This window comes from Carassius auratus, chromosome 17, assembly GCF_003368295.1.
Source record: "Carassius auratus strain Wakin chromosome 17, ASM336829v1, whole genome shotgun sequence".
Classification (NCBI taxonomy): Eukaryota; Metazoa; Chordata; class Actinopteri; order Cypriniformes; family Cyprinidae; genus Carassius; species Carassius auratus.
In genome coordinates, this window is record NC_039259.1 from 26,333,214 (window position 1) to 26,360,713 (window position 27,500).

General features: G+C 33.4%; 2 protein-coding genes across 3 annotated transcripts in view; one reads left to right on the forward strand and one right to left on the reverse strand.

Annotated features, from left to right (window-relative positions):
* Positions 1–21,864, forward strand: part of LOC113117766 (eIF-2-alpha kinase GCN2-like) — a 29,221-nt gene extending 7,357 nt beyond the window's left edge. Inside the window, exons 9-39 of one of the 2 annotated variants that reach the window (XM_026286673.1) lie at positions 1–28; positions 1,200–1,315; positions 1,959–2,113; positions 2,277–2,704; positions 2,785–2,857; positions 3,854–3,943; positions 4,024–4,146; positions 4,740–4,841; positions 5,090–5,153; positions 5,464–5,543; positions 6,189–6,290; positions 6,599–6,649; positions 6,828–7,064; positions 8,631–8,706; positions 9,788–9,909; positions 10,440–10,489; positions 10,792–10,960; positions 11,921–12,037; positions 12,308–12,373; positions 12,520–12,693; positions 13,435–13,569; positions 14,798–14,905; positions 14,982–15,110; positions 16,460–16,546; positions 16,622–16,731; positions 16,827–16,885; positions 16,995–17,089; positions 17,312–17,380; positions 19,266–19,310; positions 20,109–20,224; positions 21,605–21,662. The exon at positions 1–28 is cut by the window's left edge and continues 508 nt beyond it. In XM_026286673.1, coding sequence (XP_026142458.1) covers positions 1–28; positions 1,200–1,315; positions 1,959–2,113; positions 2,277–2,704; positions 2,785–2,857; positions 3,854–3,943; positions 4,024–4,146; positions 4,740–4,841; positions 5,090–5,153; positions 5,464–5,543; positions 6,189–6,290; positions 6,599–6,649; positions 6,828–7,064; positions 8,631–8,706; positions 9,788–9,909; positions 10,440–10,489; positions 10,792–10,960; positions 11,921–12,037; positions 12,308–12,373; positions 12,520–12,693; positions 13,435–13,569; positions 14,798–14,905; positions 14,982–15,110; positions 16,460–16,546; positions 16,622–16,731; positions 16,827–16,885; positions 16,995–17,089; positions 17,312–17,380; positions 19,266–19,310; positions 20,109–20,224; positions 21,605–21,662 — 3,434 coding nt within the window. Of the gene's footprint in view, positions 29–1,199; positions 1,316–1,958; positions 2,114–2,276; positions 2,705–2,784; positions 2,858–3,853; positions 3,944–4,023; positions 4,147–4,739; positions 4,845–5,089; positions 5,154–5,463; positions 5,544–6,188; positions 6,291–6,598; positions 6,650–6,827; positions 7,065–8,630; positions 8,707–9,787; positions 9,910–10,439; positions 10,490–10,791; positions 10,961–11,920; positions 12,038–12,307; positions 12,374–12,519; positions 12,694–13,434; positions 13,570–14,797; positions 14,906–14,981; positions 15,111–16,459; positions 16,547–16,621; positions 16,732–16,826; positions 16,886–16,994; positions 17,090–17,311; positions 17,381–19,265; positions 19,311–20,108; positions 20,225–21,604 lie in introns of both variants that reach the window. The other variant, XM_026286672.1, reaches the window with a different exon arrangement.
* Positions 21,865–23,499: 1,635 nt separating this feature from the next.
* The window catches only part of LOC113117793 (cysteine-rich motor neuron 1 protein-like), a 29,549-nt gene continuing 25,548 nt past the window's right edge, over positions 23,500–27,500 (reverse strand). The window contains exons 7-10 of the mRNA XM_026286715.1: positions 27,350–27,500; positions 26,248–26,337; positions 25,242–25,420; positions 23,500–24,262 (exon numbers count right to left, since the gene is read on the reverse strand). The exon at positions 27,350–27,500 is cut by the window's right edge and continues 62 nt beyond it. Of these exons, the coding sequence (XP_026142500.1) occupies positions 24,152–24,262; positions 25,242–25,420; positions 26,248–26,337; positions 27,350–27,500 (531 nt within the window). The 3' untranslated portion in view covers positions 23,500–24,151. The remainder of the gene's footprint in view (positions 24,263–25,241; positions 25,421–26,247; positions 26,338–27,349) is intronic.

Here is a 27,500-nt window from a genome sequence, read left to right on the forward strand (position 1 = left end):
CCAGCGACCTGCATGACTTCCTTAACAAGTGAGTGTGTGGTAGAGCTGAATGATTTTGGAAAATCTAATTGCAGTTTTATATGCAATTTTTATTTTTATAAAGCTCTTTATGTTCTGTATTATTCAACAAAGTCAAGGTATAAATGCTTGTATAGAAGGACCAACACGTAAGTGTCCCTGCAGCACAGAAGCAGTCATCAGTAGCACAGACGTATATTTGTAGCAATAGACAACAATACATTGTATGGATCAAAATTATACATTTTTTTTTTATGCCAAAAATCATTAGGATATTAAGTAAAGATCCTGTTCCATGTAGATATTTTTGTAAATGTATAAAAACTTAATTTTTTATTATTAATAAGCATTGCTACGAACATAATTTGGACAAGTTTAAAGATGATTTTCTCTAAAAAAAAACTTTGGTGCACCCTCAGATTCCAGATTTTTAAAAAGTTGTATTTCAGATAAAAAAACAAAAAAAATGAATGACTGGTTTTGTGGTCCAGGGTCACATATAAAGATTAGAAAGCAGTGGTCCTAAGATCGATCCCTGAGGAACCCCACATGATTGAATGCTGGTGAACGGCCGATTTATATGTTAAAAAGGTTTTAATTTAAGCATTTATTCACAATTAAACATTGATCAAATTACATACAGCACATAATTAACTCGAATGTGAGTGCGTCACACTCGAGCAAATTTATATTTCATTATATTTTATTCCTGTATTTTCCTACATATTACCTGGAGCTGACATGGAAAAACGCACATAAACTTTAGATTTTTTTTATTGTGTTTACGTTTCTGCTTTTTATTCAGTTTATAATATAGGCTACTTCTATTAATATTGTTATAATTTATTTGTTTAATAGTTTAATATTACGTATGTTTTCCTTTTGTTTTTAATAATTTATTTCATTTTACAATGATATATTATTTAAAAACATATATATTTAATCAATAGTGTCCAGTCCCCTCATTTACCTCAGTTTGGCAAACCCAATAATTTATCAACACATTCCTATGTTCACAAATAGTTCCATGACATGTATTCTTTTGATTTTATTTAGACTTTTCTTGATGATTTAACAAATTATTAGCTGTTCTTCAACTCCCAAATCCCAGTTTGGGAAACCCCAGACTAGTTTTGTTTAGTAGAAGGTTATATGTATTTAATCTGTGTGTGTTTGTGCAGGTGTGTGTGTCTGAATGACGCGGATCGCTGGCACACTCACCAGCTCCTGGATCATCCGTTCCTGCGTCCTCCGTCGCCCAAGAGTGTCGCTCCGTGTTCGGAGTCCAGTCCAGAGGGTGAAACACGCACAAACACACATTCCATTAAGATATTTTTTTTAACTTGCTACTGTAATATATCAAAACTTAATTTCTGGTTAATAATATGCATTGCTAAGAATTTCCTTTAGACAACTTTAAAGGTAATTTTTTTTTGCAGCCTCAGATTTCATATTTTCAAATAGTTGTGTATCATCCATACATAGTCCTATCCTAATAAACCAAACATCAATTGAAAGCTTATTTATTCAGCTTCAGGTGATGTATGAATCTAAAAAAAAAAAAAAATTGACATTCATGACTGGATTTGTGGTCCAGGGTCACATATAAAGAATAAAAAGCAGTGGTCCTAAAACCGATCCCTGAGGAACCCCACATGATTCAATGTGAGTGAACCCCTCCAGCATTTCAGCAATGACTCATATGAATGCTTCTGATTGGCCATTGCATTCATAAGCTCAACAGAATCATGTACCACACTTCTTGTTCTAAACACGCCGGTGTGATTGTATGAAATATAAAAATATTAATCCACTATTTTTTGCATTTTGAAAGCTGCATTCAAAATTCACTTGGCTCAAAAATCTGCCTGCACATGCCTCTCTGTTTGAATGGGCATGACTCATCTCTGTAACGAGTTCTATGTGTGTTTGCTTCTTAGACACGGGCGTTGATTTCGCCTCCACGGTCGTCCCACGCAGTCACCTCCTCAGCGCCCCCTTCAGTACGGAGGTGCAGAAGCAGTTCTCGCGCTACTACAACGAGTTCTCAGAGCTGCAGCTGCTGGGGAAGGGAGCATTCGGGGCTGTTATAAAGGTCATATGTTTTATATTTTATAATCATTTTTAATAAATATCCTAAAGTAAAAATGTGACTATTTAGTCTCAATTTCTTCTTTCCGATGTTTTTGGTGGGAAGGCTGTCGGAGAGCAGAATGTGTGGTTTACAAGTGCTCACAGTTGTCAGTGTTTGTCTCCAGGTCCAGAATAAGCTGGACGGCTGTTATTACGCGGTCAAGCGGATCCAGGTGAACCCGTCTAGTAAACAGTTCCGGCGGATCAAAGGCGAGGTGACGCTGCTGTCGCGACTCAACCACGAGAACATCGTGCGTTATTATAACGCATGGATCGAGCGGCACGAGACGCCGGTGACCGGAGCTGTGACCAGCGACAGCTCGGAGACCGTCAGCAGCCCCGAGCGAGCGCAGAGACCCGCGACTCCCGAGAGAAACGAGCTGGGAATGATGGACAACATCGAGGACGACGCTCCTCCACCGGCCCTCGCCAGCTCTGTGGAGTGGAGCACGTCTCTGGAGAGATCCTCCAGCGCCAAATGCAGCGCTGCAGACTCCACCGACGACGAGGAGGACGAGGATGAAGAGGAGGACGTCTTCTGTGCCTCCTTCCTGTGAGCTTCAGCTCTTCACACGCTGTCTGTGATGATGACGAATGTGCGCATCTCTGACCTGCTTCTGTGTTTCCACACAGCCCTCGAGACAGCGACTCTGAGAGCGACATCATCTTCGACAACGGAGACGCCAGCAGAGACAGTGTGCTGCAGGTCAGGCGTAACCCTACATAAGAAATAAAAAACACAAGGAAAACAAATCTGTCAAATTATTATTTAGTTATGCATCTGCATAGTAAACAAAAATTTATTTGAACTTCGTTACATGATACATTTTTAGCATGCAAAGCTAATTATTATTATGAGAAAGTTAAGTAAAAATTTAAATATTTAATAATATCATTTTTTATTTTTTTACTTTTTTAATCAGTTTTGCAGGGTTTTTTTGTTGTTTATTTCAAAGATCTTTTAATTTTACATTTTTATATTAAAAAATTTACTTTATGAAGTAAAAAACTTTTTAATTTATAATTTATTTATGCTTCTGCATAGAAAATCAAAGTTATTTTGAACTGGAAATTGGAAATTAAAGAATTTCAAACATCTCTGATACCTTTTTTTTTTTTAATATTTTTTATTAATTTTCTAAATTATTTATTCCAAACATCTGATTTTGTTTATTTATTTTTTTATTTTAAATTCTACATTTTTATTATTTATTTTATTATTTATTTCAAAGATGTTTAAATTTTTTATATTTAAAATACACAAAGAAACAATGTAATTTTTAATTTAGTTATGAATCTGCATAGAAAATGAAAATAATTTTGAACTATATTATAAATCTTTAACCAATAAGGCTAAATGTTATTCAATATAATATAATAAATATGTAGTTCATCACATTAATCTCACATTCAGAAAAAAAACAAAGTATATATATATGTTTATTATTATATTTGATCCATCATGTTTTTTATGGCTGATATAATCTGATATAGTGAGAATAAAGAGGGGAAAAAAGTTCAGTTTTATTCAGAGACAAAAATATTAATTTGCTGCAGATTTTGTGTGCTCTATATCTCCAGTAATGAGATGTAAATGATCCGCACATATAACTTCTGGAAACAAACGCTCCTCAAAGGAAAGCGTTGTTATTAGATGTAGTTAAGTATGGGATCATGTGTAGTTGATGTTGGTTCTCTGCAGGAGGAGCGCAGCAGCAGGAAAGCAGCAGATCCGCTGGAGAGCTCAGACTCGGAGAAGCCGCTGCTGATCGCTCATTACCTGTACATACAGGTGTGTTCACCAACACTGACGCTCAGAGCGAGGCTGTGCTGCAGATGAAGCCGTTACACCTGTCTTTTCTGTCTCTTCAGATGGAATACTGTGAAAAAAGCACTTTGCGAGACACGATCGACCAGGGCTTGTATCTAGACGTCAGCCGCCTCTGGAGACTCTTCAGGGAGATTCTGGACGGTCTGTCCTACATCCACGAGCAGGTGAACACCACGAAGATCGAAGATCGAAGATCGAAGAAGATATTTAACATTTTTCATTATTAGATTAAATTTGATTTATTTTTAATATTATTTATTCCAAGCATTTTGGCATATTTTTTGCATTTTTAAATTTAAAATATTTGAACGTTCAACATTTTAAAATAAATGAATTTTTATTTATTCCATTTTTTTTTTTTGTTTACATTTTTTTTATTTAAAATGTTAGAATATTTTTTATTTTATATATTCCAATCATCTCTGATGTCTGTTTTATTTTTGAAATGTTTTAAACTTAAAATGTTTGAAATGTGAAATTGAAATATAATTATTTTTTTATGAAAAGATTTGAATATTTTTTATATTTAAATTATATTTTCGAATTTCTGTTTTTTTTTTAAATCAGTTAGTCCAAATATTTTTTATATATTTTTTTGTTATTATTAATTGTGATTTTATTTTTTTATTATTTATTTTTAAATTTATTTATATAATTTATTTTACATTTATTTTTACCCTTTTTTCCTTTCTACTTCACTTAATTTTGAGTTGAATGGGCTGCATAAATAAAAAGTGTGTTATCTCTCTCTTAACAGGGAATGATCCACAGAGACCTGAAGCCTGTCAATATCTTCCTGGACTCTCAGGATCACGTGAAGATCGGAGACTTCGGCCTGGCGACGGATCACCCCGCTAATGTGGTACTGCATGTGCTGCATGCATGCTTTATGCACACAAGAGCATTGCATGCATGTGTTGATAAATAACTGTATGTGTGACATAGATTGACACATAGAAGCAGTTTTGATCCTTTATATGAACACTTTACAAATGCATGTTCAGAAAATGCATTCATCATGAAATGAATGAGAATTATTTCTGATTGGCAGACTTAACCTTTCTTTTTGGTCATTTGGTTTATTATGGTGTGTTTCATGTGTTCCAGGCCGCAGGTAAACTAGAGGTGGAGGAAAGCAACTCAGGGTTTGTCCCAAAACCAGATCCAACAGGTGAAACCCCCCCCCAGTCTCTCTCGTGTTTTTGAATGGCAGCAATAGTAAATCATGGGCATGTCAGAATAAAAGTCTTAGTGTATTTCAGACTTGTTTATAATTAAAAGTCCTGCATTTTGCATACATTTTTTTTTCTTTATTTATTTTAGTTTTTCCCAGTTTTTATTGGTATTTTGGTTGCACAATAAACTGTATGTGGTATTGATTTATATAACAGTACAAGAATTTTTTTTTTTTTATTGTCCCCCTGAATAATAAAATCAGAATAAAAGGGTAATCTGTACTGTTTTTAAACTTGATTTCACAGATAACATGACTGGTATGGTTGGTACGGCTCTTTATGTCGGCCCAGAGGTTCAAGGAAACACTAAAGCCACTTATAACCAGGTATTAAACAACCTTCATCCAGACTGCTGTTTAACTCCCTCTCTGTGAATAATGATGGTGTTTGTGTGTTTTCATTTTAGTTTTAGTTAAAATTTAGTTGTCTATTTTTGTAATTTGTATTACTTTTTTTATTTTTATAAATGTGACCCAGTCACAAGGGTCAATTTTCCAAAACTGAGATTTATACATCATATAAGAGATAAATGTGGGGTTCCTCAGGGACCGATTTTAGGACCACTGCTTTTTAATCTTTATATGTGACCCTGGACCACAAAACCTGTCATGAGGGTCCATTTGAAAATTGAGATGTCTACATAATCTGAAAGCTGAACAAATAAGCTTTCCATTGATGTGTGGTTTGTTAGGAGGACAATATTTGGCAGAGATGCAACAATTAGAAAATTTGGAATCAGAGGGTGAAAAAAAAATCTGAAAATCGTCTTTTAAACTTACATTTTTCACATTTTGTAGACACTTTTATCCAAAGCTACTTACAGTGCATTCAGGATATACTTATATATATGGCAACTAGATGAAATAAAACATGTTTTTTAAATGGTATTTTATTTTTAATAAGTAAGGACAATGTTTAAATGGTTTTAGTTTTGTTTAACGGTCATATCCCTGGTGTCTGTGTCTCTGCAGAAGGTGGATCTGTTCAGTCTGGGCATCATCTTGTTCGAGATGTCCTACAGACCCATGAGCACGGCGTCTGAACGCATCTTTGTGCTCAGTCAGCTCAGGACAGTGAGTCCCATCATGCATCTGTTACTGATATTATTTCACACCGTCTCAGGGCTAATGCTTCAGGATGTCTCCAGTCAGTTCTTCAGGAACGTTTGTGACTTTTACGCTTTAATGTCACTGTATAATTTAATTATTTACAAACGAACTTCTGAATATTTTTGAGGAAACTGTGATTCATTTTATTTTTCAGGATTCACCGATTTCACGTTTTCCATACAGTGTCACTGTGATCTAAAACAAATATATGTATGTTTTTTGCAAATGTCATCTTATCGCTCGTTCCGAACGCATCTCTGTTTGTCCTTCAGGAGTCGATTAATTTCCCTGAAGACTTTAACGAGAACGAGAATGAAAAGCAGGTAAGTTTGAAACATCCATATCTGTGTCCAGTCGTAATACATCATCTTTACATTCTGAACTTAAGTGCATGTTTCAGATTGGTTAATATTAGCTGTCAATCACCCAGTCAGGATCTGGGGGTAACAGGAATATCGTTTGAACTGGTGTCAGCATCACAGATTGTGTTCTCTCTGACAGAAGAAGGTGATCAGCTGGCTGTTGACTCACGATCCGGCGCTGCGTCCGACTGCGGTGGAGCTTCTGAAGAGTGATCTGCTTCCTCCGCCGCAGATGGAGGAGTCCGAGCTGCACGAGGTGCTGCAGCACACTATGGCCAACATCAACGGAAAGTCTTACCGCACCATGGTCAACAAGCTCTTCTCCCAGAACTTCTCCCCCGTCGTGGACTTCACATACGACAGCGACATTCACAAGGTAGAAGAAGAGCTCCAAACATTCACAGAACGGATAAAATGCACATTTACATCACCAGCGATCAAGACTTCTGTATTGTGTCCTGCTGCTTTCACATCATCTTTTTTTACAGCAAATTGTAACAAATGATTGTCGTGTCACAATGTATCACAAGACGAAAATTCCGTAATTTGTCTCATGGATGATGACTGTATCTGTCGTGTAAAGTTCAGCCCAACATGAAAGCTTAGACAACTTTTTAATTTGCGAAAAAGAATCAGCAAGTAGCACTTTCCTGCGATCTGGTATTTTTTTTTTAATTTTAATAATCAATTTTAGATTTAATTTAGGCTTTTAGTCACTTATAAACAATGATCAAAGAGCGCATCAAATAAGGTAGCATTTGAGCTTACTTTTTTTATTAATTATTATCATTTAATGAAAATATATATACATTAAATAAATATAACAACGATTTTTAAATGCAACAATTAAAATTGTAAAATGTTTTTTAGTTAGGAAAACAATGCAAGCATATTTGACAAACATAATTCTGTATTTTTTATTTCAGATTTAATTCAGGCTTTTATTCACTTATAAACAATGATCAACATGTACAAAGAGCGTATCAAATATGGTACACACTCGAGCTTCCATGTTAGTTATCTGAATTAATATTCATTATTATTAATGAGTTAAAAATAAAATGCATTATTTAATGAAGTATAAGAATTTTGTGTTTTTAGCTTAGTATCTTGTATAGAAACCAATCACAACATACATAAATCGAATTGAAACCAATTTTAGTGCATTTTTACTACCCTAAAGATTGATTATGAAGAGAAACATTTCTTTCTTTAGAATAAATGACTGAAGAATTATAAATTAACAACATTAATTAATTAAAGGAAGAGGAAATACATTAATTAAAATATCTTAAAGCTCAAAATTTCAAATTCGAATATTAAGTATTACATTTATTTAATTTCTTTCTAAAAATGTGTATTTGTATCTAAAGTATGGTTTTCAATATAAAAATGGCTAAATAAACGTCAACTGAAATAATACAATAATTCTATTTTGTTTCAGTTAGCTGCCATAGCAACATTTCTCATTTAGTTTAAATGAAAAAAAAACGATATAGACATATTTAAAAATAAAATAAATGAATATATGACAAAAGCATTGTTAAAACTTCAACTGAAATTAAAATGAAAATGGAAAATACAAAAACAAAAATCTAAATAAAAACTGTAATAATGTCTCAGTGAAACTAAACTAACACTGAATCAGAAATAATCTACTAAAGCAAAAATATATTCTCTTAGTAAATTTTGTCTTGTTTTCTAATATACATTTTCTATAAATTCTTCAGTCAAGATGAACTTACTGTACAAGTAAAATTATTTAAGATATGTATTTTTAAAAAAAAGCCAAATTTTGTTAGTTTTTCAAGCACAAATATTTTTTTTTAGAAAACAAGACTTAATATCTTAAATCACTCAAATAAATGTACACAAATGCTAAGCGGATCACCAGCAGGTGGCGCTGTGCTGTTATTTATCCTCTTCCTCTGTTTGTCTGCAGGGCAGCTTTAATCTCAACACTGCTAAACTCCAGCAGCACGTGTACGAGACGGTCACCAGGATCTTCAGACGACACGGTGAGAGACGCACTGCATTCTGGGTCGTGCTTCAGCTCTCATACTTCCTGTTCCTCTGCTTCGCCAGAGCAGGAATTATGATTTGAATTAAAAATAGGATGCTGGTTGACGTAAAAGCAATAAAACTTCTAATAAAGCGGCCTGCTGTGCCTCTAATGTGTCCCTGCAGCACAGAAGCAGCATCAGTGTCACAGACGGATATTTGGAGAAATACACAACAATACACTGTATGAGTCACAATTATACATTTCTCTTTTATGACAGAAATCATTAGGATATTAAGTAAAGATCATGTTCATGAAGATATTTAGTAAATCTCCTACTGTAAATATATCAAAACTTAATGTTTGATTAGTAATATGCATTGCTAAGAACTTCATCTGAACAACTTTAAAGATGATTTTCTCAATATTTAGATGTTTTTGCTCCCTCAGATTCCTGATTTTCAAATAGTTGTATCTCAGACAAATATTGTCCTCCGAACAAACCACACATCACTGGAGAGATAATTTATTCAGATGATGTATAAATTGACACTTATGACTGGTTTAGTGCTCCAGGGTCACAAATGAACTATTAAACACACTGTTGATTTGAATCTGTGAATCAGTTTTTTTAAGACCTTGATTCTGAATCATCCAGTTTAGGAAACTGAATCATGTTAGTTATTTTTGCAAAAGTGGTTCAATACTTGGAACTCTGTTGAGTAATGCATTAAATGAATCTGTGAAAAAGTGAATCTGTGAAAAAGTGAATCTGTGAATCTGTGAATCAGTGAATCAGTGAAAAAGTGAATCTGTGAAAAAGTGAATCAGTGAATCTGTGAAAAAGTGAATCTGTGAAAAAGTGAATGTGTGAAAAAGTGAATCTGTGAATCAGTGATTTAGTGAATCTGTGAATCATTGAGTCTGTGAATCTGTGAATCAGTGAATCTTTGAATCAGTGAATCTTTGAATCTGTGAATCAGTGATTTAGTTAATCTGTGAATCTGTGAACTGATTCCGCTCATTCATTAGCTGTGTGCATCTCTTCTTTCTGAGCGATCTGATGTTGTGTTGGTGATGATGTTGATGTGTCTCAGGTGCGGTTCGGCTGCAGACGCCGCTGCTCTTGCCCAGGAACAGACATCTGTATGAAGGATGTGAGACGGCCTGTTTTATGGATCACAGCGGCATGCTGGTCTCTCTGCCGTACGATCTGAGGGTGAGATGAATCTTTCCTGTGCTCACTGAACTAATGAACCAGTCAAAATAAGAAGAGATGTAGTTATATGCATAAATGTGACCCTGGAGCACAAAACCAATCATAAGTGTCAATTTATACATCATCTGAATAAATGATCTCTCCAGTGATGTGTGGTTTGTTCGGAGGACAATATCTGTCTGAGATACAACTATTTGAAAATCTGGAATCTGAGGGAGCAAAAAAATCTAAATATTGAGAAAATCATCTTTAAAGTTGTTCAGATGAAGTTCTTAGCAATGCATATTACTAATCAAACATTAAGTTTTGATACATTTACAGTAGGAGATTTACTAAATATCTTCATGAACATGATCTTTACTTAATATCCTAATGATTTTTGTCATAAAAGAGAAATGTCTAATTGTGACTCATACAGTGTATTGTTGTGTATTTCTCCAAATATCCGTCTGTGACACTGATGCTGCTTCTGTGCTGGAGGACACACATAAAGTCTAAATTGTGTGTTATGTCTTATTGTCTCTCTTCAGCTGTCGTTTGCCAGATTTGTGGCCAGAAACAACATTTCCCTTCTCAAAAGGTACTTTGTGTTTACTTCACAATTTTCAAGCATTTCATGCCCCGAACAAAAACGTCTGTAGTTCCCGTATGTTTGTGTATAGTGCGTACTAGATTCATTATAATATATGCTTTTGATCAGAAGTGTTCTTCTGCTCACCAAGCCTGCATTTATATACAATAAAAACAGTGAAATATTATTGTGATTTAAATCATGTTTTCTGTGTGAATCTGTGTTAAAGTGTAATGTATTTCTGTGATGCTCCGCTGTATTTCCAGCATCATTCCTCCAGTCTTCAGTGTCACATGATCTTGTTTCCGCAGGTACAGCATCGAGCGCGTCTACAGGCCGAGGAAGCTGGATCGAGCTCATCCCCGAGAGCTTCTGGAGTGTGCCTTCGACATCGTGATTCCCATCAGCAACTCTCTCCTGCCAGACGCCGAGGCCATTTACGCCGTCTCCGAGGTCGTGCAGGAGTTCAGCGCGCTGCAGGTACCACACCGCATTATCAGAAAACATCCATATCTCAACTCATATCCATTCTCAGTTCTGCGAGACGATATCGTTTCTTAAATCCCGATGATTGAGGAGTCTAGTCTGTTTTCAGTTAATGATTGGAACATTGTAGCGCAGCTCCCGTCCAATAAATCAATAAATGCTGTTTAATCTGTGACCGATCGCTGTAGCTGATCATCTCATAGACTTTATTACTAGTTATAGCACAAAATAAACATGAATAATCATCCGAAGGAGAGTTAAAATAAAGAGTACAGCTTTACATTCCGTATCGTGTCTCGTGTTATCGCTCGATCAGTGTTTCAGTCGCGCAAATACGACAATATAACAATATAACATGTCACGTAACGTCACATTTACCTCAGGAAAAAAACACATTCTGTAGCTAACTCATTAGTTAGAAATAAACTGTGGAGAAGATTATTTTACTAAGTATATGCAACGTTTTATATTTGCATTACTGTTTTCAGTGTTTAACTTGTATTTTTAAGACAGCCACCATTTAAATGTTTATATATAACAAAAAAAAACGCAAATTGATGTTGAAACCTAACCTAACCTAATTCTATTCTTATAAAAAAAAAAAAACCTTGACACTTTTCAGATTTGCGCACTATTTACTAACTTTTTACAAAACAGACTAACTCTAATGTATCTAATCTTTTTGTATTCTGTTTTTATTTCTTATGCAATTAACAACAAAAAAAAACTCTTAATATATTTTACAGCTGTAGTTAAGAAAAAATGGCATGTGCACCTGATATATATATATATATCCAAAATAATCGATTTTGAATCTAATCGCAAGCTTGTGCACGAGGATCGAATCAAATCGTAAAACTTGTGTGAAAGCCCAGCCCTAGTTCATCAGTACAAGTGCAGATGTAGAGAGAGGACACGGTTTAATAAGGTTCTGCTGCCCCATGTGTGTTTCAGGACAGGAACTACACCATCCACCTGAACCACACCAGTCTGCTGAAGGCCATTCTTCTGCACAGCGGCGTCCCAGAAGACAAACTCACACAGGCCTCCAACATACTGTGTGACTCCATGGTGATTCAGAGAGCCAAATTATGAGCTCGCAGCCTCAGATCAAATCTCTTTACATTTACTTGACCTGGACTTTAAAGCGTACTCATGTGTCTCACTCCGTTATTTCTTAATTTCCACTTAATATTTTATAATTTCCTCTAATAATCAGCTTGCATCTCACTCTCACATCAATGCACATAAATACACCACATCAGAGCAATACAAAGGTTCACTCGGCTCTTATGTAACCTGGAATATTTTTCTATATCTCTCTCACCTTCACACACACAGAGCGAGAAACTGACGAAGCGTGAAGTAGAAGCCAAATTCTTTAACCTGTCGTTGTCCAACAACAGCGTAAGTCACTTACTCAGAGCCAGCGCAGTAATCAGTACTAAGTGTTCTTAATGCACTAATTGTCTTGTAATGCACAGTACAGTGATCTTATTATAAATGTGAGTGTAAAGGCTTAAGTTGTTTAAGTGTTTTATTTGAAACCTCAGTTGCAGACGCTGTATAAGTTCATCGAGCAGAAGGGCGACCTGCAGGAGCTGCTTCCTCTCATGAACTCTCTCACCAAACAGAAGAGTTCAGCCGTCGCTCAGATGGCCAAACAGGGCCAGAAAGATCTGGAAGAAGTCATGAGCCTCCTCAAGAAACTGGCCGTTAAACTACAGGCGAGTCATTTAAATGACTGTTCATGAGTCTTATGTTCTTAGATTGTATTTTTGGCATTTTTTTACTTTTACTTCCTTCCAGAGCTGCACGATTAATCAAATATAATAAAATAAAATAAATGTTTGATTGAAATAAAATAAATGTTAAATAAAATGCAATGAAAAAATAAATAAAAAGAGTTTTACTACAGCTAGTTGACCAATCCAAATGTCTCTTTTTTTTTTTGTTGAAATTCATTTACTAACAATAATTTACTAAAACTTGAAACAGAAAATATATTTAACTATTAAAAATATCAATAAAAATGTAAATGCTATCTCAGTGATACTAAAATAATGTTAATTTAATGTTTTAAAATGAAGATATTATGACAGCTTTATATAATAGTATTGTAATATTACAATTGTAATTATAGTATTATTCTTAAACACTTGATTTATTTTATAATTTTTATTTAGTTTGATACAATTAAATATTAAAATAGTAATATTTTGTATTTGTTTAGTTTTTTTTATCATATTTTATTTTGTATTATTATAGTTATCATTTATATAAATATTTTAATAATTTTATGTATTATTTTGAGAAATAACAACATTTTGGTTAAACTGTCCAACCCTAAAAACAAGCACAGCAAAACCGGACTTTTAAAATCACAATAAAAAAAGAAAATGGGAAGGTTTTTTTTCTTTTTTTCTTCTCCTCCTCCTCCTCTGAGCATTTGTCTGTGTGTTTTGTAGGTGGTGGTGAATCTGGGTTTGGTCTATAAGATCCAGCATCACTGCGGCGTCATCTTCCAGTTCGTGGCGTTCATCAGGAAACGCAAACGCACCGTTCCTGACGTCTTAGCGGCGGGAGGACGATACGATCATCTGGTAACATCAACACGAGCACACTTCTGAAATCATTCCAGCATAGGGCTGGGTTTAGACACAAATTCATTTTTTGATGGATGTCATTAAAACAAGATTGATTTATTCATAAACTTATTTGGTAAGTTGTAGGCTACTCTTTCTTTTAGCATCATACCTTCGCATGATCACTTGTTTATTTCGTGCTGCTTATCGCCACTGCAGCGGTCTGTCACTCCACATTACACAGCACCACAACGCCATTTATTGTCTGAACACTTAAATAAATAGTGAGAGTTTTAAATCCGATACTTTTTTATATAAAAATATAAAAACTGACAAAACAAAGCTTAGTGTGATTTATTGTACGGGAGGTGCACTACAATGTTCCGTTCATTAAATGAAACCAATCTGTTCTAGGGATTTAAGAATTATATTTTTTCATAAAAATAAGAATCTATTGAAATCAATTAAATTAGATTTTTTTTTTAACCCAAGCACTATAAATTTCTCTTAATAACAATTTTTTATCAAACCACAAAAGTAAACCTGAAAATAAAATATTATTTTTTTAATAATTTTTACTAATAAATATCTATTTTATTTGTAAAAAGAAACCTATGCAGTGTTTTTAAAACGCCATTTATTGTTTGAACACTTAAATAAATAGTGAGAGAGTTTTAAATCCGATACTTTTTTTAATATCAAAAGTGACAAAACAAAGCTTGGACGGGAGGTGCACTACAATGTTCCATTCATTAATTGAAAACAATCAACTCTAGGGATTTAAGAATCAATATTTTTTGGTAAAAATGAGAATTTTTTTTTTTTTTTACCCAAGCATTATAAATAACTCTTAATTACAGTTTTTAATCAAACCACAAAATATTTTTTTTTAATTTAAATTTTTTAAAACTTTTACTAATTAATCTCTATTTTATTTGTAAAAAGAAACCTATGCAGTGTTTTCAAAGTTTTAATTACTGTTTCTGTACCTGAGATATGATTCAGTTGTATTCATTAATGCGATTTCTAATTGATGTGTTTGTTCTTATGTTATTACTGATTATCTTTAACACTTTAATAGTTGAAATGAATATTAGTCTAGTTGTTTTGGTCTGGTATTTTTGATGAAAGCGTAGCAAAAGTTCCTCTTGTAAGCCGTAGTGTTCTGTAAGCTGCTGTTTTTGGCTCGTGCTATTCATCTGCAGTCAGTTTATTTGACCCGATGCTTTGGGGTTTTCCATGACAGATCAAGGAGTTCCACGGTCCGGCAGTGTCCGGTCCCGTCCCATATGCGGTTGGCGCTAGCATCGCTCTGGATAAGATCTGCTCGGCTGTGTCCAGTCTGGAGGAAGCGGTGAGTTTCAGAGGAGTGTGATGCCAGCGCTGCGTCTGGTCTGGTCTGGTCTCATCTCTCTGTCTCCGTCTGTCAGCTTCCTGTGAGCTCCTGTGATGTTCTGGTGCTTCCTGTGGGTCAGTCCTCCACCAGCAGAGCCATTAAAGTTACTCAGAAGCTCTGGGCCGCCGGAGTCTCCTCAGACATCGTCTATGACGTCTCGCAGGTCAGTGTCCCAATCGAGAAAAATATTTGCTTTGGTTCATTTGTGTTCGTTCTGTCACATCCATAAATGAATCCGATTTAGCAGGAATTCACATTAGCCAAATCACTTCGAGATGATTAAATATTTAATATTTAGAACTGTAGGTGTTAAATTATTGCATATCAAGCTTTAATCTCACAAGGAACAAAATGAAAATATCCTGCAAGACGGAAATCATTGAGATGCTTCATTAAAGGTCATAATACGTTTTTTTTTTCATTGATATAGTTTTATATTTTTTGTTAATATTTTGAATTAGATTTTATTTTTTATATTTTATTTATCTGCTTCAATTTTAGTTTTTTTTTTGCCTAGTTAGTTATTTTTTTTAAAATGCCTGTATTTTTTTATATTTTTTATCAAAATTTTACATCATTGTAATTTTAATATATATTTATATATAATATATATATATATATTTAGTTAATTGATGTGTATATATATATATATATATATATATATATATATATATATATATATATATATATATATATAATAAATATATACAGTACACACAAAATATAAATCACAATTATTTGTTTAACAGCACTAAAACAAACCTTCAGAAATAGAGAGAAATCAAACATTTTGATGTAAGTGCTGAAATAAACTATTTAAAGACTGGAATTGAAATCTACAGATGGAAATAGATAAAGTACAATTAAAATAAAATGTGTGTTTTGTTTTCTTTCCACTAGTCTGAAAGACGAGACATGATATAGAAGCAAAATAGACTAAAGGTTCTGCCATAAATCAACACATTTGAGTAGTAAAATTAAAATAAATCTTGTTTTAGTGGGAAAATTATAAAAATGTAGTGAGTTTAAGTTTAACACGAGATTAAATATTTGCTAGTGGGGTCAGAAAAATAATCTAGTTCTTTTCAGTTAAATTTGAGTTTTAACATATTTGTACTGTAAAAACAAGACGGAAATAGAGAAGAAGTATGTGAGATTAAAGGTTCAGAGCTGAGAACCAGAGAAGCATTCATCAATCCAATAAAGTAAAATGCCATGAAATAAATACAACGAGAGAAAGCAGACCATGCATCAGTTGTGACGTTCTCACTAATTCTTGCGAAAACAAAGCAAGACAAAAATAAATAAATCTGTGTCATTGACTGATTGAATCCTTACTGAACCACAAGTCATTATTCGTATTATGTTCAACTCCAAACCACAGCCATGGTGGATCTCAGGGTGGATCTCTACTGATCCTCAATATCTGACGAGACTATCGAGCTCTGATCCGCTCTAATGAATGCAGTCAGATGTTGTAATGAAGATTATTATTCTCCATTTGTGCCACAGTCACAGGAAGCTCTTATGGAGCACTGCAGACAAGCTGGAATCACATTCATGGTGCTGGTGTCCGATAAAGAAGGAAATTACCTGAAGGTAAATCACATTAACGCCTGCGCTGAAGACTGTAAAGAGTGTGATCTGACACAAGCTCTCTTCTCTTCCCATCAGGTGAAGTCCTTTGAGAAAGACCGTCAGTCGGAGAAGAGAATCCCCGAGTCAGAACTGGTCGAACACTTCATCCAAAAGAGCCGGACCAAACTCTCCGAAGAGAGAAACAGGTGATGAACGCTGACGTTTACGACCGTAAACCATGTGTCAGAGTCCAGAGGAAACATCTAATGCTGTTTTTCTCTCTCATTTTTGCCTAAACCAGAGAGATTTCTGAGAGTTCTTCTCTCCAGAATCCAAAGGGATCATTACTGGGAAACTCAGGTACATTATTGGGTGATTCAGTGTTGTGTAGTACTTCACACTTTCTTTGTCTCTGGCAGATACTGCATTTAAAACCTTTGAATCTTCTCGTGTGTTTGGTGTCCATCAGGTCTGTCTGAATCACACGGGAGCAACACCATGAATGTGAACCTCATACCACCTGAGAAAATCTCCGCCAGCTCCCGACGGAGATATGAGACGCAGGTCAGCACAACTACCTCACATCTGACATCATGCGAAACACACTATCTTATTCATCTTATACCCTTAAGGCTTGTAAAGAGTGTCCTTGATTCAGACCCGTCTAGTGATGAGCCAGCGGATCTGAACCTCTGCCGTTCTGTGCTCCGCTTTATAACATACGAAGAAAAGCTTTTGTGTTCTGTCCATTTGAATTATGAGCATAAAAGTATTTCTGTCTTTCAGATCCAGACACGACTGCAGAATCTGAGCAGCAACTTACAGAACAAGAGCAGCGACATTGAAGTGCTGGCTGTGAGTATATGATGTCACTTCCTGCTCTAGTATCATCACTGATGCATTTGACAGATGCTTTTATCCAAAGTGACTTGCATTATATTTGCCGATATTTGCCATTTTTAAATAATTGGCATCAGAACGTGCCAAGAATACAGAAACTTGCATCCATTCAGTGTATGCATTAGCGATCAACTAATATAACAACCGATATTTGGTATTTTTGTTAATTATCGGCTTTTATAGTATTTCTGCGTGGCAGATAAGTATCATAAACAGCTTCTTTTTTGACAGAGACAAGAATGCTGCAAATTAAATTGATTTCAAGGTATACATTAGTGGTCAAACAGTATATTGCCATGGTTGATATTTGCCATTTTTAAAATATCGGCACCGATTATTTCATTAAATCAGTGTTACCTGAACTCTATTTGAGAAAATATGATTGCCAGTCGGCACAAACTTATCAGATTACTGAGTGCACATGGATGTAGTGTTTACTTACATTTTATTTGTGTTTTTAACTATTTCTTTAGTTGTGAAAAATACTATAGTAGGATTTTAAAAAACTAGTTTCGAAAGCATAAATGAATGTCAATTCATTTTACAATAAATTTTCTACTTTAGAAAATGTCTTTAAATAAATTTCATTGCAGGAATTATGCATCTTATTTAAATTGAATAGTGTAATATCGTTTATATCGGCTTTTTTTGTCTGCTCTTTAAAATATCGGTACATTTGATGAGCTCATGCATTACATATTTATTTGTATTTTAATTATTTATGAATTTGCTAAAAATACTAGTATGTTAGTATAGAATGAAGATGCTAAAGCACAAATCACAAATTATTATAGTAAATTTCATACTGATTTATTGCACAATTAATTATTTCTAATTCAGTAAATATGGATCTAAATGTCATCGCAGCAATTGTTAACAATCTTATTTACATGAAATAGTGTAATATCATATATATTGACTTTATATTGGCCACTGGCTCCTTAAGATATATGCAATCCTTTTTATTTGTGTATTTAACTATTCCTATATTTGTAAAAAATACTGTAATACGGTTACAAAATGAAGTTAATGAAGTGCAAATCTGTTTATTTTATAAAGTTCATAGTGATTCATTGTACAATTATTTCTAATTTAACAAATATGAATCTCAATTCCACTGCATGAATTTTTTGCATCTTATTTAATTAAATAGTGTAAAATGATATACATATCGGCCTTGGTTCTCAAAGATATTGTTCTCAGCATCAGTTGCATGGTGATCAGTTCGAGCATGATTCCTGGGAATCGAACCCATGAGCTGGGCGTTGGCAGTGATGTCCTGTGCTAGATTCATTTATTCATTTAGCATTCTCATAGCATTAATATTCTCCCAGCGAAATGATGAAGTGTTTTGAGAAGCATAAACAGCAGATGAAGGTTAGCGCTTGTCATCAAGATCCTCATCGCTTGCATATTTAGTGGTTTTGTGGGGAATAAAGTGGTTTGGTGTTTCTCTGTTATTACACAGTTTACAAATCTCCCCTTAATCCGGAGTTATGGGTTTAAATATGAATTTGTCCCCAAGCCAAAATCTCAAATTAAGAACCACAAGAACTCAAGGAGGAAGCAGAACCACCTTAAACTTTCCAGACACTCCGTGATGCATTGATATGGAAACAGAGAGACTAATGCCACATACTCAGCTTGCTTCCCCCCCATGGTTCTTCAATGCTGTATTTACTCCAACCTTTACCCTGTTTAGACACATTTGGAGTGCTTCCTGTTGATTGGTACGCAGTGTTTACATGGCACCGCATCCGTCTGTGGGTTTCTGTAGATAAGCCTCTATTGTGTCTGAGAACCTGACCTTCACAGTCTCTCCTGTCACATTCCTCCGCAGGTCGATCTGCCCAAGGAAACCCTCATCAACTTCCTGTCCCTCGAGGTTTGTACCACACGCTATTATTATGAGCTATTCTGAGTAAGTGAATGGCATTCCAGTGGAAAACATAAAGAGGAAGAGAGGGGGATCCTGTTTGCTGACAGCAGGACTCGAGCTTTCCTTGTGATGAGGGAAACCCTCTCCATCAACATGAGTCTCTGCTACAGGAAGAACAGTCTGTGCATGTCCTTTAACCAGGAACAAACATGAGCTTGCACAGAATGATGGGATATTTCACACTAACAAAGGCCTTCAGTTATTCACCAGTTCAGAGTGTGAGGAAAAACACTCAAGTCCACCAAGCCACACTGAGTGATTATTAAAGTGTATTTTATTTTTATTATTCATTTTTCAAGAGGTTTTATTTAGCATTTAAAAAATGCAGGAAAAAAGGAGATAAAACAAAATAATATATATATATATATATATATATATATATATATATATATATATATATATATATATATACACAGAAATACATTACACTTTAACACAGATTCACACAGAAAACAGATGTTTTAAATCATAATAATATTTAACTATTTTTACTGTATTTTTTATCAAATAAATACAGCCTTGATGAGCAGAACGGACTTTCTAATCTAAAACATTAAACATTCATAATTACAGTTCTCCCAGTAATGTTAGAAATAGGTCAGTTTTAATTCTCAACTTAAATTGAGTTCTTACATATCGTATATTTCTTAATTTCTACCCCTGAATGAGTGTCTGAGATATGATTCCTCATCGAATGTGTGCTAACTGGAGTATTTAATGCTGAGGCTGTTGTTTGTCTCTCAGTTTGATAGTGAGGAGCAGTTTAACATCAGTGTGAAGACGCTTCTCTCTCGGCTGCCCAAACAGAGGTACCTCAAAGGCATCTGTGAGCAGATCTACCACTTTAAGATCTCCAAAAGGTACTACAAGTTTACAATCTCAGTTTACATATCGCAGTTCAGACTTTTTTTTTTACAATTACAAGTTTACAATCTCAGTTTACATATCGCAGTTCAGACTTTTTTTTTTACAATTACAAGTTTACAATCTCAGTTTACATATCGCAGTTCAGACTTTTTTTTACAATTACACGTTTACAAACTCAGTTTACATATCGCAATTCAGACTTTTTTTCTTTACAATTACAAGTTTACAATCTCATTTTACATATTGCAATTCAAATTTTTTTTTTTTTACAATTACAAGTTTACTATATTAGTTTTATATATGTTTACATCTCGCAATTCAGACTTTTTTTACAAGTTTACTATATTAGTTTTATATATGTTTACATCTCAAAATTGAGACTTTTTCTTTACAATTACAAGTTTACAATCTCAGTTTACATCTTGCAATTCAGTCTTTTTTTTCTTTACAATTACAAGTTTACGATCTCAGTTTACAAATCGCATTTCAGTTTTTTTTTTTACAAGTTTACACATCGCAATTCAGACTTTTTCTTTTTACAAGTTTACAATCTCATTTTACATATCGCAATTCAGACTTTTTTTTTACAATTACAAGTTTACTATATTAGTTTTATATATGTTTACATCTCGCAATTCAGACTTTTTTTTACAATTACAAGTTTACTATATTAGTTTTATGTTTACATCTTGCAATTCAGACTTTTTTTTACAAGTTTACTATATTAGTTTTATATATGTTTACATCTCATAATTGAGACTTTTTCTTTACAATTACAAGTTTACAATCTCAGTTTTCATCTCGCAATTCAGACTTTTTATTTACTATAAAAAATTTACAATAGCAGTTTACATATGTTTACATCTCACAATTCAGATTTTTTTTTCTTTACAAGTTTACAATCTCAGTTTTCATCTCGCAATTCAGACTTTTTCTTTACTATTAGAAATTTCCAATATCAATTTACATGTTTTCATCTCGCAATTCAGACTTTTTTTTACTATTAGAAGTTTACAATATCAGTTTACATAATTAGTTTTTTTTTTTTTTTTTTTTTTTACAATTGTGAGTTTACAAGTTAATACAACATCTATGTATTTTTGACACTTTTTTTTTTCTCCCCCGAAGTTTGCGTTTTTTATATCTGCTGAATCAATCTTCCATACAATCAGCATACAAATATTTTATTCTGAAAGGATAAAATCAGTCTTTAAGCTCAGGAGTAACCGATCTGAAACAAATATTTGCCGTAAGGGTAAGAAAAATAGACGTACTGGTTGAAATCTCATGATGACACGCTGAAAGTCTTGAACTGAAGAAATCAAATATCATGTCTTGATTTCCTCTTGATTTGCTGTTCTGTGTGTTTTCAGGATGGCTGTGGTGGTTCTTTACAGCTACAGAGACGATTATTACAAGATCCTGCTCTGATCTCTGATTTCACTGCATTTTAAAGCTTTAGAGATTCTGCGGTTAAACCAAGCTGTGTTTGTACGGCGGATTCGATGCCAAAGGCTGATGAGCATCATCTGAAGGGTCCAGTCATCAATCATATTATTAACGATTCCTGTGAAATCACAATTGAATACTGTACAGTCCACAACTGAAGGAAATAAAATATTTTCCTGTATCACGTTGTCTTGCTTTTGTTTTTTAAACATTGAAAAATTTAATGTAGTTATATTCAAATTATTTTTACTGTTATAGTAATAGTATACACTTTGAATTCACGTTTTAATAATAATTTTTATTTTTGTTACTTAGTTCAATGTGTTATTATTTGTTTGTTCCAGTTGGTAATTTTCATATTTTAATTTTGGCTTTTTTTTTTAATCAACATTGTTTCGAGTTCATGAGCCTCATTTTTTAAGCGAAGAAAAACATCTGTGGATAATTTTGTCAATGTTCAAAAGCTCTGATTAATACTTTGAAATATTGTAAATATATTTATAAAAATGATATATAAATAATTTTAATCATATTAAATACAAAATATGTGGTACTTTAATGAAAGTTGATGAAAAGATTGAATATTTGGCAATAGTAAAGTATAACGAGAAAAGTACACGGGAAATTACAAATGAAGAGTTTATTTGCAAAAACAGATTTTCATAAATCATGTTTATTTTTTATATTATGTTTTTTCATTCGCTGTATTTTTCTATTATTATTTAATCAAAACAACCCTACTGCAGTTTAATATTAATTGTATTGCAGGATAAAAAAATAAAAAAATAGGATTTTACATTTTTTTTAAAGGTTTTAAGTTATAATTTTTGGCAAATGAACTCTTCAAATATTATCAGATTTTTGGGGTACAAAGTCAGGATGTTACAGTCCAATGTGAAAATACTAAATAGCATTTTCAGGAAAAAGAAAATCCTCTCCAGGTCATAATGTCTTGAACACAATAATTAGGTTTAACAAACATTCACACAATTCATATTTATTTCAAAAACAAATGTACATGTTACAGCTGAACATCTGTTGGATCATATTGACTGGTGATGAAAGTCAAATAAATAAAAGCTGATATAAAGCAGACAGACGGTTTACAAAATCTGTACAGCAGCTTTGGGTTTGGGACAGAAATCAGTCACTTACTAGAGTATAGTTTTAATAAATAAAAGTGAAAAAATAAATAAGATCCTTTCCTCTACTATTTTTATGGTTTTTGTACATTTATCATTTGCTGTAATTGCTCAAACTCAAACCAACTATAATCCACATGTGATTGATTCAGATGCTGAAGTGAGAAACATCTCCCTCAGTGCATTGATTGACACTCAACTGCAAACATGTGACCTCTGACTCTGCCAATCACAACAGAGCTCATTTACATACCTCTTAAAGATACAGTATATATTAAAAATCCTGTTTAACAGAGAGAGCAATCGAATGAAAACAAAAACTGTATGGATGAATAAAACCCTGAATGAATATGACTCCCTACAAAACTAGGGACAAAAACTGGTTTCTAGAGAAGCAAATAAATTACTTATACTATTATTTATATATAAAACATTTATTTTAATATAGAAATATAATATATGTATACACCTATCCATAACTTACACTTTCTATCAAAAGTTTCTGAACAGTAAGATTTTTTATGTTTTTATAAAAAGTCTCTTCTGCTCACTAAGGCTGCATTTATTTGATCAAAAATACAGTAAAAATAGTGAAATATTATTCTAATGTAAATCATCTGTTTTCTGTGTGAATCTGTGTTAAAGTGTAATTTATTTCTGTGATGCTCCGCTGTATTTTCAGCATCATTCCTCCAGTCTTCAAATTGTACATTTTTTACTGTATTTTGGATCAAATAAATGCAGGCTTTGTGAGCAGAAGAGACTTCATTAAAAACTTTGACTTGTAGAGCACAAAACTAGTCTAAAGGGTCAATTTTTCTAAATTGGTTTTTATACATCATCTGAATAAATCATCTCTCCATCGATGTATGGTATGTATATTTTACATATTTAATATAGAAATATATATTTGTTTGCTTGTAAGTGTGTTATGGATGGAAACAGGATTCCCTTGAGAAATTAAAAGAGTTTTTTTGTATAGTGAAGAATGTGATGATGCCTGCAGATGCTGTCTAGTTAGACGACTCGTTAGGGTTCGGAAGGGAGGACTTGAGAGGATCTGAGTTCGTTATGAACACACAGCAATGTTCAGTCCGGCAACAAACTACAAGTAAAACACTCGAGTGTATAGAAAGGAATAAACAGACGGAGAGAATATGAGCACGATCTCTTCTCTCTGAGGAGTCGAGGTCCGTCTGGTTCCTGAACCTTTGGTTTGTTTCTGCATCATGACACCGAAGCTCCTCGTCCGATAAACTGTGTTCCTGTTTAGTTTGGACGCTCTGATCGTCATGAAAACACTAAATAAAGCAGGAGATGATCACAGAGCTAGCGCTGGACGTGTCCGTTAGAGAGAGAGATGCTCTGGAACAGGCTTTCTCTGGACGGCTCCATGTAGACGACTGAACTCTTGTTCTGGTGTTTCTGTAAGATCACCGTCTGCCGGACACACAGAGAGAAACACAGAGAAATACATCACTGCATTCGGACGCCCTGCTTTATATTAGTGTTCATGAGAGGATTAGAATAGCTCTATTTGGAAAGAATCAGGCCAGGATGATTGGGGTGTGCAAAAAATGTAAAATTAATGGTTTGTTAAAGGTGCAAAAAATAAAAGCTGTTGGTGAGTACAAAAAAATTTAGATAAATTTTTTTTTTTTTTTAGGAATTAGTTGGGGAATAAACGAAACAATTTTGTAGGAGATAAAAAAAAAAGTAATTATTTGTTGGGTTGAAAAAAAAATAAAACATATTTGTTTTGCGTGCAAAAAATTTTTTTTTGGTGAGTGCAGAAAATAGGCTAGTAATAAAACAAATATTTGTAGGAGAGTGCAAAAAAAGACGTGCAAAAATATATTTTTATATTTTTTGGGGTGTAAAAATTTGCTGGAAAATGATTTGCTGGAGACTAAAAAATACACACAAAACAAGATTTTTCATGGGTGCAAAAAAAAAAAGTTCAACACCTAAACGAGTAATAAAAAAGTTATTTGTTGGTACAGAGTCCCACATGTGACATGCAAAAAAATAATAATAATAATAAACAAAAGAATAATATCTTTAGGAGAGTGAGCATTGTTCTTTATGAAAAAAAGGTGTGCAAAAAAACAAAAAATATTTGTTGGAGTGGAGAGAATAAACAAAATAAAAGAGATTTGTTTGGGGTGCCAAAACCTTAATATACATCTATAAAATATATTACAACCTTAAAAAATGTCAACATGAAATTTTGAATATTTTTAATCAATATATATATAATATTTTGAAGAGCAGTGTGCAAATGAAGTTCATGTCTCTTGTTTTTTGTAATCATGATGATATACGATACTCGAATGCTGAGATACTTCACAACGCATTCCAGGTTTAACAGCTCTTATGACGTCGTTAGTTGTTGTGTAACGAGTTCTGAGTCGCTCACCTTCTTGGGCGCGCCGTAGCAGGACATCTGAACCCAGCTCTTCCTGCAGGTCACCAGGATGGCCACCAGGAGGAAGATGACCACAGCCAGCAGGATTCCCGCCAGAATCCAGGCTGCTGATTGGTAGATGAGCGTCATCTCCGTCTGACTCGGATCGTCCCGCGAGAAAACATCACCAGCTACACGAGAGAACATTTGACATCAGAAACCATCGATCCTGTAATATGTAATCATAAAATCCTGAGAAATCCTAAAATAATAATAAAAAAACACTTACTAAAAATCTGTAATAAAATTGTCAAATAAAATAATTAAAAAGCACTACATCTGAATCATAAAACACAAAAAAACATAAAGTTAAATTGAAATAATATTAAAACAAAAAAAATAATAGCATGCAGACTAAAATGTATCATTAAAATGTATAATAAAAAATTAAAAAATTGTAACAAATGAATCAAAATAAATACTTGTATAATAAATTGTTCAATTAAAATACTTAATCAAACGAATATAACATTTAATGAAATACGTTTTATAAAAAAATTAATTGAATTAAAACGTTTAAAAAATTTAATAAATATCAAAAATAAAATAGAGCATTAAAAATGTAAGTATAAAAGGGTTAAATTACAATAAACAAAACATATTATTAAAATGAAAACAATATCATAAACTAATAAATAACTAAATGCGAACCAAAAAAATTCACATTTAATCAAAAATGTAAAGAACTAAAATAAATAAATCAAAATGAAATGCTAAAAAAAATAAAAATAAAAATAAATTTACGCTTACTAAACACTAATCATTAAAACCTACAATTAAAGTAGTTTTAAAACAAAAGTAAAATGCTTACTAAAAATTCTAAAACATTGAATTAAATTAAACTAAAACAACATAAAGCTACTGAAAAATTATAATAAAAATCCAGCAATATTAAAATGAATCAAATTAGCAGCAGTGTGTTCCCTCATCTAATCGCGTCTCGTATTGTTGTATTTACGTGTGACGCTGTGCAGCGGAGGAGCGGCGCTGATCCAGTCCTCGGTGACAGACGTCCACAGCATCACCGGCGCTGACGAGCTCGTTATCTCTGCACACACATCATCATCCCTTCATCATCATCATCAAAAACCAGCTTCAAGAGATGAACACGGAGGACAACAATGAGAAGGAAAAACTGACGGAGAAATTTGCTTGTTCTGTCCTCGGACTGAAACATGTTGAACAGGAAACATTCGAGTGAACCGATATCACAGGAATATTCGCCACAGGAGCTTATAGACTAATGCTGGGATGCCCAAACTGGGGTTTGTGAAAAAAATAAAAATAAAAATCATAAATAATTAACTTTAACAAAAACATTACATTTAACAAATTACTCCAAAAAATAAAATAACAAGAAATAAAATAAAAACAAGAATAAAATATTGAATAATTAATTATTTAAATATTAAATATTTTATAAATCCTAGCAATTAAAACAAAACATTACAAATTAAAACAAAACTGAATAAAATGATAAAAATAAATCAATAAAAATTAAATTAAAATACATATACAATGTTTAAATAAATAAAAAATAATAATAAATAAAATGAATTACTAAAATGTACAATTTAAATAAATACATTTAAAATAACAGCAACTAGGACAAAACACACAAAAAAAAATAATGAATATGTTAAATAAAAATAAAACACTTAAAAAAGTTAAAATAAGTATAAAAATAAAAATAATAGTTAATAAAAATACATGTCAAATTAAAAAGTAAAAATTTTGAATGACAAAATAAAAACATTAATTAATAATTAATAACACACACACACACACGCACACACACACACACACACACACAGAGACACACACACACACACAGAAACAGACACACACACACACACAGACACAGACACAGAGTGTTTCTTGAGCAGTAGTAATGATGCTGGAAATACAGCGGAGCATCACAGAAATAAATTACACTTTAACACAGATTCACACAGAAAACCACAGATTTACATTGTAAAACTATTTCAGATTTTTTACTGTGTTTTTGATCAAATAAAGGCAGTCTTGGTGAGTTTCAGAGAGTGTTTTGTGTGTGGTACCGTCACAGCCGGGGCAGCACTGGTGGTCTCGGAGCACAGGGTGGGCACAGGTGGGCACAGGGCAGGGGATCAGCACACACATCTCTCGACCCGCGTGACAGAAACAGTCTCTGCAGCCGTCGTGCCATCCGTCTCCCTCCTGGAAACGCTG